The sequence below is a fragment of the Stenella coeruleoalba genome (assembly GCF_951394435.1).
Source record: "Stenella coeruleoalba genome assembly, chromosome: 6".
NCBI lineage: Eukaryota > Metazoa > Chordata > Mammalia > Artiodactyla > Delphinidae > Stenella > Stenella coeruleoalba.
Window position 1 is genome coordinate 99665965 of NC_137151.1, and position 12571 is coordinate 99678535.

The 12571-nt window shown below is 46.1% G+C and overlaps 1 protein-coding gene across 6 annotated transcripts in view; it reads right to left on the reverse strand.

The window, feature by feature from the left end:
- METTL21A (methyltransferase 21A, HSPA lysine) overlaps positions 1–7111 on the reverse strand; it is a 56634-nt gene extending 49523 nt beyond the window's left edge. For 4 of the 6 annotated variants that reach the window (XR_013828633.1, XM_079923715.1, XM_079923712.1 and 1 more), the window contains exons 1-3: positions 6527–6656; positions 5679–5858; positions 3999–4110 (exon numbers count right to left, since the gene is read on the reverse strand). Coding sequence is in view for 5 of the 6 variants with exons in the window: in XM_079923715.1 (XP_079779841.1) it covers positions 3999–4110; positions 5679–5825 (259 nt within the window). In the remaining variant the exon portion in view is untranslated. Of the gene's footprint in view, positions 1–3998; positions 4111–5678; positions 5859–6145; positions 6338–6526 lie in introns of those variants that run through there. The other 2 variants (XM_079923713.1, XM_079923714.1) reach the window with 2 other exon arrangements.
- Positions 7112–12571: the final 5460 nt, after the last annotated feature.

Here is a 12571-nt window from a genome sequence, read left to right on the forward strand (position 1 = left end):
GACAGGCCAGAGGCAGGGTGTGTGTCACTGGAACTTCACTAGTGCAATTGTGCTGAGAAAGTCAGCAAAGTGAGATTACAGAGCCTCACTAAGAAGCCTGGGATTTGGCCTGCAGGCAATGGGAAGGCACAGGGTCACCCCATCACTTCTGCGTTTTACATGGGCCACCCTGACAGCTGTTGGGAAAAGTGGGTTTGATAAGACAGAGGTAGAAAGGTCAGGTGGGAATGTGGACAGAATCTTGCAGGAGACAGATGATGAGCACTCCAGCCAGACAGTGGGAATGGACAGGGAGAAAGGGAATCAAGAAATAGTTAAAAGACCCAGCAGGGCTCAAGGGCCGGGTGGGCAGCAGGGAGGGCAGGTCAAGGAGTTGGCCTGAGTGACTACTTGGATAGTGATGCTAACTCAGAACAAAAGAGAAAGGACAAGTTTGGAAAGGGAATTAGAGTTCAAGTTGAAACACATGCTGAGAAACAGCCACGTAGAGACATCAACAGCTTTCATTTAAACGTACAAGTTGAAAGTTCAGTGGAGACTTGCACTGGAATTACCAGGGCACGAACCTGTGTCCCCAGGCGGACTCTCAACCACTGCACTACCAGGGAAGCCCCTAAAAGACAATTTCTTGCTGAGCATTATATTTAAGACAGCGGTCCTTAGACTTGGTTGGGCATCAAATCGCCTGGGAAGCTTTTAAAATCCAGATTCCTGACCCCAACCCAACTTACAGAACCCTGTCTTAAAGATGTGATTTTTTTTTTCTTAAGAATAGTTTTCAAGTAGTATAAAGGCTGAAGAGGTTTTTAAACGAAGAACCAGGATTTGAGAGTCAGAATTGGATTCAAATTCTAACTCCACAATCCATTAGCTTGTGACCTTGGGCAAGTTACTTGACATCTATTAAGCCTCCATTTCGCCACTTTGAAAAGAGCTCCAAGTAGACCTACTATGCCGGGTTGTGGTGAGGATGAAGGCCATAAAGACACAACACCCAGAACACAGGAACCGCCCAGGAATTAGCAGCTGTTTTTTCTTTTAACAAGAAAATCTCATCACCCTAGATTAACAGTCTGCATATCACTGACCATTTGAGGGGGGGGCTTTTTAATGTAATTTGTCTTTCCCCCCCTCTCGCTCCAGTTAGAGTTAGAATGGATGCTTCCTGAGAGCAGTGACCTGCTGCTCTAAAACCATGACAGGCACGCCGTGGGTGTTCCCCAGAGTCGGGAATCAATGAGTAAGGTTACAAAAAATGAAAATAGCTTAAAAGGGGGAACAATCAACCTCTTTCTGACATTTCCAAAGCACTACCTATTCTAGTTCTGTTTCCATTTTAAAGAGATTAACTTTTTCTTACTCCTAGGTTTCAGCATCAAAATTTCTCCAGCCTAATACTTTGTAGCCACAAATAATGAGCATGAAAAGCATGCCATAGCACAGAGAAATGTGCATGACATGTTAAATGAAACATCACATATGTGTGAAAATATACACGCACACACATAGGCACACGTATGGAATCACGATTATAACTATGATTAAAATACGGATGGAGAAAAGGAATAGGCGGAAATATACCAAAATGGTACTGGTAATTATGTTGCAAAGTCATGAATAAGCAGAATCTTTGGTGAGTTTTTCCTTTTTTTTAGACTGCTTCTAGGGCTATTTTTGTAATAGAGTTTTATCATTTTTATAACAGAAACAGTAATTTTCATGATTTTCTAGTTCATCTCTTATTCCAGAACTATTTGGGTATCTACTGTGTGCCAGCTGCTGTACTAGGGCCAAGGACACACAGAATGAGACATGGCCCCATTCCTCAGGAGCCTCAGCCTGCCAGGAGAGACAGACACATGAAACAACTGCCTAAAGTGAAATGTGACAGAGCTGGGCGGAGAACACCGAGCGCTGTGGGGAAGAGAAATAAGGGAGCAATTAATTCTGCTTTGGGGCAACCACACGAACACCGTCTGCCATTCTGCTGTTCTCGCCCCTCCCAAAGTCCCCATCTTTTGTGGCAACAATTAACTAGTCCTTTGCTCTGTGATGGTCAGAACCTTATGCTAGCTTTCCCAAGCCCACAGATCCAGATTTCTAGATCAGAAATGAAAATGCAGAGAACACTTGCTGAGCATTTACTTTGTGCCAGTCAGCGAGCTAACAGATTTCTATGCATGCTCTCATTTGATCCTTGTTGGTCAGTCACTATGGTCATTATCCCCAGTTTATTGGGAAACTGAAGTTTAGAGATCCAGCAACTTGCCCAAGGTGACATAGCTAGTAAGAATTAAAGGTGGTCAGAGCCTGTGGAGAGTGGACTTGTGGTTGGGGGATTTGAGGGCGTGGTGGTGGGGAAGAAAGTATTGGGAGTTTGGGATTGGCAGATGCCAAACTATTGTATGTGGAATGGATGGACAGCAGAGTCCTACTGTGTAGCACAGGGAACTAACTGTATTCAGCATCCTGTGATGGACCGTAACAGAAAATGCGTGTATGCATGGCTGGGTCGCCTGCTATGCAGCAGAAGTGGGCACGGCACTGTGAATCAACTATGCTTTGATAAAATTAAATTGAAACAAAAAAAGGTCAGAGCCAAGTGGGCCTCTAACCCTTTGCAGGTCACCACGCTCTGCTGTCTCGACAGCAGTGAGGAGGCCCTGTTCTCAGGGGGAGACAGAAGAAACCTCATTTCCCCTTCCAGCTAAGTTCTCTCAAACGTCACAGAGACGGGACTTAGTGCCATGGAAAGAAAAGAACCTGGGCCTCTGTGTCTGACAAGCCTGGTTTGAGTCTCGGGTCACCACTGACCAGGACTTCAGAAAGTGGCTTAATCTCCCGGAATCCCAGCTTCACTGGAAAAATGAAAATTAAAAATATACCTAACATACACGGGGACAATATAAGGTCAACCTGAGGAGATCAAAAGGTGGTGTATCGGCTAGGGCCTCCTCAGTGGCTGAAAGTGCTGTGGTGTCAGACAGATGGACCTGCATCAGTTTCTATGTTCACACGTCCACCCATCGCTCCTGCCCATGCTCCCCATCAAATCCCGGGAGGCACAATCTAAACAGAGAAAGGAATACTGAAAAAGATATGTTACCAGAAAAAGGACAGGACAAAAGCGGGGCTTCAGTGGGTGCTCAAGTACCTGTACACACTTCATGGAACTCTAGATCCTGACCACCCAAGTGTGGTCTGAGGACCAGCAGTTACGGCATCATCATCATCACCTGGGAGCTTGTTAGAAATGCAGGCTCTCAGGCCCCACCCCAGACCTACAGAAGCAGAAACTGCATTTTAACAAGAGCTCCAGGTGACAACACTGAAGTGGGGAATATTATACATTGTATCTCAGAGGCTGGTCTATCCAATCAAGGCACAGCTTGAAATGTATGAGCAGGAAGTTGTAGAAAAGAGTCATCAATGAATTATAAAATAGAAATGAAGCTTAAAAATACTCTAGGCCTAAACTAATGTCTGTATGCCAAGCAAAAAACGACAAACCTTGGTATCATTTCAGAACTGCACACTGTTTAATAGATGTCAGTACAAACTGCAGGGGGGGCCAGCCCTCCCTAAAAGAAAGAAACTAGCAAAGCTTCCTCAGCAATGAAGTAAGAGACTATCTGCTCTCCCGACCTCCTAGGGTTAAATCCGAGAGTACAGAGACAGCACCTAAACAGTAAAAAGCTATGTACACAAATAAGATAATTCTCTTTGAACTCAGTTGCCTTAAGCTCATATTATGGGCATCACAGAAGTGAAGTGGGCAAAGCAATCTCCCGTGAGAAGTATAAATAATAGGATGAGAGAGGGAGAAGGAATTAGCCTTCCTGGAGTTGAGAGCACTGCAGTTGGCCTGTGACTCATAATAAGTACAGGGGGAAAAAAGGAACACGGTAAGAGGGAAACTAACAATGAGCTCTGAGTCAGGAAAAGGTGCCCCTCCATGAGTTCCACTCACACAGGAGTGAGCCATGAGTCACACTCACCCAGCAGGGCAGCCACCATGCCCACCAGCCCCGTGCCAGCACCCAGCTCCACGGCAGAGCAGCCCCTGAGCTCCACAGCTCCCATCTCCAGATATGTGGCCAGAATGATAGCCTGAGTCAAAACACAGCATGACAATTTAGGTCAACAAGCGCTTTAGGGCCTGAAGGGTTTCAAGCAGGCTACATACTCCAAGAAGACATCACATACCCCCCTCCCACCGCAAGGTTCAATTCCCAGTGTAACAGCTCACACAGGAACTCAGCTGCTGCTGGGAGGTCACCTGGAGCAAGCACAGACACCGAGCTCCCCAGAACAGCTGCCCCAGGCCCCACCAGAGGCCCTTACGGGGGACAGCAGTGGTCAGTGACACTGACCACCCAGGATAGGATCCTGCTGAATCTGGGAAGGCTAACTTCTTACTGTGTCACAGCATTTTTACACTCAAGGTTTATAAAATCACTCTGGTAGAGCTGACATGAACAGTCTCTGTGATTCTGCTTAAAGGAATGTCTAGTTCCTAAACCAAGTTCAAGTCAGCAAGGCCACAACCAAAGGGAAAAAGCAGAGCAGCACCAAGGCTCCTGGAGTTTCCTCCCTCCCGCCTACTCTCCTGCATCCCTAACACTCGTCACCCCAGAGGAGCTGGGCATCAAAAGGGAAGTTTTAGCCAAAGGTTTGGACTTGATGTGTGAGTAAGCATTTGCATATAACTTTATAAATCACTGTATACTGTTAACGTGATTTTAAAATATAATTTGTTCTTCATGGCCACATACTATTAGCATATAACGTAATTTTAAAATATAATTTGTTCTTCATGGCCACATACTATTAGCATACTTAGCAATTCCTCTTCTTGGTGAGAATGTAGGAGATTCGCCCATTCCTCGCTGTTATGTATCTTTATTACTCTTTCTGAGAAAACTTTTCTTGTAGTTACCCTGGACTAGATTCCTAGAAGTGGTATTACTGCGTTACGATATATCAAGACTTTTATTCCTAAGTGTTTCTCTAACACCCCTGATACAATATTAAAATTGTAAAATTGTATCTGCACCAATCATTTATCCAACATTCACTGAGCTCCCACCGAATCCCAGGTGTGGCTAGATGCTTAGGGCAAGTCTCTGGCACAAGCAGCTGAAAAAACAGTGCTGGGAGAGAAAAAAGTAAAGCAGCAATTATAGTATAATTTTTGATCATTACAACTATGGAAAACTTAAAGAAAACACATGATCTTCATTTTTGGCTTTGTCAGTTTACAATATTCTTTGTGCAATATTAAACTTAAAAACTAACTGAATAATTGTCCAAAACAGCTAGGGGCCCCAGTCTTCCCTCTTCTGTGCTGGGTAAATTACTGGTAAGTCATTTAATTTCTTTCAGTTTTCTTCATTCACCCTTAAAATGCAATCTATTTGGTGGGGAGGGAGCAGGGAAGTGATTCTAATGGATAGGACTTTTTTTTTGGAAGGGGTGGAGTGATGCAATGTATTAAAATTGAGTAGTGATAGATAGTTGCACCACTCTGAACTTACTTAAAAAAAACACACACACACTTTAAATAGGTGAAATGTACGGTATATGAGTTACAACCCAATAAAGCTGTTACTTTTTAAAAATAGAGACCAGTCTTATAATCAATGGCTGATGCTAAGAGGCCCCCGGGGCTAACTTACCGCGTCCCAAACCACCGCTGCGACTCCCAGTTGCTTCCAGTCCTGCCGGATCTGTATCGTGTGGTTTGCCAAGGAGAAGGTGGCAAGAGGCTTGTGAAATCTCTGCAGCCCCTTTTCCGCGGTCTCTTCATAGGGCACCAGGGCCATCTCGCCCGCGCCCAGCTCTCTGCTCGCTCAAAGCTGTGAGGCAAAAGAATCCTGAGTGAGGTTCTAGCCAGAAAATGCATTCTCTCTCTAGTAGCTCCAAATGCTTCTTAAGGCCGTTTTACAAGTTCAAAACAAACGGGGTTGCGGGAAGCCTTTGTCTAATTCCTTTTGCCTGGCTCTCCTGGGAAGTGAGATTTCGCTGGGAATTCATGCCAAAGGTGCGGGATGGCTATGCACTCAGCTGTAACCACTCAGGGAATTTGCAGCGTGGTAAGAGTGAGCGAGGCGGAGGTGACAGCCGGGGGCCGCAGAGAAAGTACCGCTTCCTAAACTGCCCAGGCCCGCGTGGACTGCGGCTGCAACCCGCTGCGGTCTGCAGGGCATTTTTTCGTGTTTTGTTCTTCCCTCACTCCCTCTAAATCGGTGCGTTCAATTGCGACCACCACGGACTCGAACCTAAACTTAAACTGGGGGGTTAACGGTATGATTATCCTGCTTTACGACACCGGCTGGAGATACACCGTCGACGCCGCTCCATTTCCTGGAGACTGAAAGTGAAAGACACTCGTGGATTCCGAGTCGCTCGCGGGTAGCGAGACCCCGGGTCCGCGTGGACTCGGGCATCCGCGGCTCGGAGGCCTCCCCAGAGTCGCCCAACCTGCCCCCCAGCCTGCCCCACTGAAGGGCCGACAGGTACGCACGTCCTTCCCGCGGGCCCGCAGCTGCGGGAACAGGCGAGGTAGGGGCGGGAGCTTGGAGAGGAGCCCCCCTCCAGCGGCGCTGGCCCGCCACACCCTGAGGTCCGCGGCACCGCGTCGCCTCCACTTACGGCTCGGGAGACGGCCTCCGCCTGGTGCGCGCGACGCTTTCCCCGCCCCCAGGTCGACGGCGGAAAAATCCGCCTTAAAGGGCCAGAGAGCCGGTAGACCGGCGTGCGTGAGGGCATGCGGGCGGCCCGCGCCGGGGTCACGCGTTTCCGGTCCCCCGCCTTCCCAGGACAAGCGCTCCCTGAGCGCCGGCGGCACGGAGTGGCGGGTGTGGGGCAGGGGCCCGGAACGGGGATGCCGCGGCGGGGCGGAGGCGGTGCTCCCTCCGCGTGTGTCCCCAAGGTATTTGGGCCCCCAAGTCAGTTTCTCTGGCTGCCGAGGGCAGAGCTGGCCGGGAGAGCTAGGTGCGGAGGCCGTGGGTGCCATGGCGACCGGGAACCCGGAAGCCACCTGCCTGGCGTTGGACAGGCGCTGGGTCCACTTGTATGTGTGCTCGTTCTCGCGCGCGCGCCTCTTTTGTGTGTGTTTTTCACTGTGTGTGCTTGCTTGTTTTTAGTTTTAACAGTGGTCAGTTAGGAGGTATAGGAGAAAACTCCCGCCGAAGAATACGTGGTCACACCCATCTGTATTCGTGTCACCAAAGTGAAGCCCGAATTGGCGTAATCGCGCGCTCCGCGCCAGTAGAGTGGGAAACGTGACCAAGCCCTTCGCGGAGCCCGCACGTGGCTCCCGGGACTGGATTGTTATACGGGGCGGGGCGCGCTGTCGGCCCCAGTCACGGACTGGGTCTCCCTCCTCCCGGGGCAGAAGGTGAGCGCACCTGCCCTGGGGACACCTGTTCTTGAGGTGAGAGCTGCTGAGAGTGTGGCATCTGGCCGCAGGCCCCTGGGAAGCGCGCGGCTGGAGTGAACATCCAAGAATGTGACCGCGTTGGGGGACGGGGCGGGGGGCTCATCCTTCTCCCAGGAAGGTTTCTTTTTCCTCTCGGACCTTGACCCGCGACCCCACCGGCCGCCGCTCTCTCATGGCGATTCTCAGCTCCGCCTGCACGTTAGGATGAACTGGAGCGCTTTTCAACTCCTCAGAGCTGGACGCTGCCACCGGAAAGGCTCAGCTGGTGCGCTGCGGGGCCCGAGCATTCCTGTTTTTCAGAGCTTCGCGGGTGATTCCCGCCGCCAGCCACCGGTAAGAGGCTCAGGCCAGGCCTAGACCACCCCCCTCTCCTCGCCTCTCGCATCCCGCTGGGGGCGTGCCCCGCTCTCTGTCCAGGTCTTAGAAGGCTGGGACCTGGGGCTGCAAAGATGGTTTGAAGTGAACTTTGAAGGTCACCAGTGAAGGTCTTTTACTTTTTTTTTCTTTCTTTGCTTTATTCAATTATTCATTTTTAACTTTTTTTTAATGTATTTTTGAGAGCAGTTTTAAGTTCACAGCAAAATTGGCAGAGATTTGTACAGAGATTTCCCAAACACTCCCCGCCCCATACACAGCCTCCCCACTTCTCAACATCTCCCACCAGAATGGTACATTTATTACAATTGATGAACCTACACTGACACATTATTAGAACCCAAAGGCCACAGTTTACACATGGGGGTTCACTGTTGGTGTTGTACACCTTATGAGCTTGGACAAATGCAGAAGATATGTATCTAGCATTATAGTATCATACAGAGTAGTTGCACTTCCTAAAAATCCTCGGTCCTCTACACATCCGTCCTTCCTCCATAACCTTTGGCAACCACTGACTTTTTTTTTTTAACTCTCCATAGTTTTGCCTTTTACAGAATGTGATGTAGTTAGAATGATACAGTAGCCTTTTCAGACTGGCTTCCTTTGCTTAGTGTGCATTTAAGGTTCTTCCACGTCTTTTCATTGTTTGGTAGTCATTTCTTTTTAGTGCTGAATGACAAACATTCCATTGTATAGATGTAGTACAGTTTATCCATTTACCCAGTAAAGGACATCTTGGTTGCTTCCAGGTTTTGGCAATTATGAATAAAGCTGCTATAAACATTCCTGTACGGGCTTCTTTGTGGACATAAGTTTTCAGCTCCTTTGGGTAGATACCAAGGAGCATCATTGCTGAGTCATATGGTAAGAGTGTGTTTAGTTTTATAAGAAACTGCCAACTGTCTTCCAAAGTGACTGTACGATTTTGCAGTCCCACCAGAAATGAGAGTTCCTGTTGCTTCACACCCTTACCAGCATTTGGTGTCATCAGTGTTTTGGATTTTAGCTATTCTAATGGGCTTGTAGTGGTACCTTGCTGTTGTTTTAATCTGCAGTTCCCTAATGACATATGATGTAGAGCATCTTTTTTTTCCAGTTTTGTTGAGATGTAATTGATATACAACGTTGTATTAGTTTATGGTATACAACATAATGACTTGATATATGTAAATACTGCAAAATGATTACCACAATAAGCTTAGTTAATATCCCTCATCTCACATAGTTACAATTTATTTCCTTGTGATGAGAACTTTTAAGATCTACTCTCTTAGCAAATTTCAAATGTACAAAACAGTATTGTTAACTACAGTTACCATTCTGTACATTACATCCCCAGAACTTATAACTGGAAGTTCGTGCCTTTTGATCACCTACACTCATTTCCCCCACCTCCCATCCTCTGCTTCTGGCCACCACCAATCTGTTCTCTATCTCTATGAGTCCTTTTTTTTTTTTTTTTAGATTCCACATTTAAGTGAATATTTGTATCATATAGTATTTGTCTGTCTGACTTATTTCACTTACCATAATACCCCAAAGGTCATCCATGTTGTTGAAAATGGCAGGATTTCCTTCTTTTTTATGGCTGAATAATATTCCCTGTGGGGAGGTGTGTGTATACACACACACCACATTTTCTTCATTCATTCATCTGATGATGAAACTTAGGTTGCTCCCACGTCTTGGCTATTGTGAATAATGCTGCATTGAAAACGAGAATGCTGATATCTCTTGAAGACAGTGATTTCATTTCCTTCAGAGATATATGTACCCAGAAGTGAGATTGCTGGATTATATGTAATTCTGTTCTACTTTTTAATTTTTAGAGGAACATCCATACTGTTTTTCATAGTAGTTGTACCAATTTACATTCCTGCCAACAGTGCACAAGGGTTTCCTTTTCTCCACATTCTCACCAACACTTATTATCTCTTACCTTTTTGATAATAGCCATTCAGCAGGTATGAGGTGATATCTCATTGTGGCATTGATTTGCATTCCTGTGATGATTAGTGATGCTGAGCACATTTTCATGTACCTGTTATTTGGACATTTTAAAATATGATTGTTTTCTTATTGTTAAGTTTTAAGAGTTCTTTGTATATTTTAGATAACAGTCCTTCATTAGATGTGTCTTTTGCAAATATTTTCTCCCAGTCTGTGGCTTGTCTTATTCTCTTGACAGTTTCTTTCACAGAGCAGAGATGTTTAATTTTGTTTCACTTCTTCTCATTTTTGTGTCTCATTAGGCTTCCAGCCCTGATTTATTTTATTTATTTTTTTGGCCACACCACATGGCATGTGGGATCTTAGTTCCCCCACCAGGGATCAAAACCACACCCCCTGCAGTGGAAGCGCAGAGTCTTAACCACTGGACTGCCAGGGAAGTCTCCAGAAATGTTTAATTTTAATGGAAGTTCAGCTTATCAGTTATTTCTTTCATGTATCATGCCTTTGGTATTATACCTAAAACAGCATCACTTTACGCAAGGTCATCTAGGTTTTCTCCTATGTTATCTTCTAGGAGTTTTATAGTTTTACATTTTAATTTAAGTCTGTGATCCATAGCCAGTTAACTTTTGTGAAGGGTGTAGGTCTGTGTCTAGATTTAGTTTTTGCATGTGAATGTCCAGTTGTTCCAGCACCGTTTGTTGAAAAGACTATCTTTTTCTCCCTTGCATTGCCTTTGCCACTTTGTCAAAAATCTCTTGACTGTATTTATATGAGTCGATTCCTGGGCTCTCTATTCTGCTCCATCTATTTGTCTGTTCTTTCACCCCAATACCACACTGTCTTCATTACTACATTTTTACAGTAAGTCTGAAGTCAGATGGTATCAGTCCTCCAACTTTATTCTTCTCCTTCAATATTATTATTCATTTTTTCCTTTTTTATTTTGTATTTTTTTGGTCTTCTCTCCCTCTCCTTTCTTCTCTCCTAGTATCTCCTTTCTTTCTTACCTCCTCTACCTCTCTGTGTTGCTTCTCCCTCTCAACTTTCCTTTTTTTAAACCTCCCGTCTCCTTATTTTCTCTTTTCCTCTTTGTTCCTTTCCTTTGGGGAGCCATCACTGGGCACAAGAAAAAGGATGTGCTTTGGAGCCAGAGGAACTATGAAAATTTAAATTCTGCCTCTGACAGTTTAATTGGTATGACCTTGAGTAATTACAGTTGACCCTTGAACAGCACGAGTTTGTACCATGCCAGTCCACTTATAGTCAGATTTTTTTCAATAGTAAATACTTCAGTACTACGTGACCTGCAGTTTGTTGAACCTGAGAATACAGGGGAACTGTGGGTAGGAAGGGCTGACTGTAAGTTATATGCAGATTTTTGATTGCACAGAGGGTCAGCACCCCTAACCCTCTTGTTGCTTAAGGGTTACCTGTACTATAAACATCCCAAGATCCCAGGTTCCTCATCCATAAAGCCTGTCACAGATTGTGCCCCTCCCCCGTTCCTTCTCCCCGCTCTCCATGGTTTCTGCTGAAATCATACATAGGACTTTACGAAACAAAACCAAACCTCCCAACCTCTCCAGCACTCCACTAAACTGACATAGGACATCTGCCTCATTATATTTACTTACAGTTTATCTAGAAAGTTTTCATTTGCTTTTCCTTATTAGTATTAGACAAGAGTGTCCTTTAGCCCAGCCAGTGTTCTGATTGGTAGCATTTGGCTCAGGGAGCACCAGAAAGAATGTTTAGGAACATATGCAACTCATGTAGACACTTAGTGTCTACTTGTTCCATAAACATTAAGTGCAGCTCTATTTTTTAATTTATTTATTTTTGGCTGCATTGGGTCTTTGTTGCTGGGTGCGGGCTTTCTCTAGTTGTGGCGAGCGGGGGCTACTCTTCACTGCGGTGTGCGGGCTTCTCATTGCGGTGTCTTCTCTTGTTGCAGAGCACGGGCTCTAGGCACGTGGTTCAGTAGTTGTGGCTCACGGGCTCAGTAGTTGTGGCTCACAGGCTCAGTAGTTGTGGCTCACGGGCTCTAGAGTGCAGGCTCAGTAGTTGTGGCGCATGGGCCCCGTTGCTCCGTGGCATGTGGTATCTTCCTGGATGAGGGCTCGAACCCGTGTCCCCTGCATTAGCAGGCGGGTTCTTAACCACTGTGCCACCAGGGAAGCCCTCTATTTTTTTTTTTAATGCATCTCTGTTTTTATCAGAATAAACCAAAACAGCCAGTGGTTCCCCATGAATACTTGCAAATAAATTTTTAATCCTTGAAAACAAATTGGACATGTGGTAGACTGCATTATTTTTAATACCCAGTCTGCCTTCTACAGACCTGTCCTAGTTGACCCTTCCCAAAGGAGGGATGTCTCCCCACACTGTTGAAGTCAGGCTTGGCCACATGACTTGCTTTGGCCAATAGAAAGTGGGTGGAAATGACATTTGCCACCTATGAGCCACAGCAGGATTGCGCCTTTTCCCTTTGCTAAAGACCTGCAGGCCCCAGATGGGGGCGCTCCCTAACCCCATCCCCAGGTGGAGCAGAACCACAAACGACCCATAAAATATGTGAGCCACGAATGAGAAATAAACCTTTGTTGAGCTAACCATTGAGACTGGGGTTTGTTACGTAGTATAACTCAGCAGAAGCTGTCAGAACACAGGTGTGAAAGGGACGGAAATTTCAAAACAGGTAGGAGCATTTAATGCGGGTGGCTTAGTTTCAGTAAAGTCATCCTTTTTCGGAGCTCCCCCTAGCTCATGATGACACCTTAATTGCCCCACACC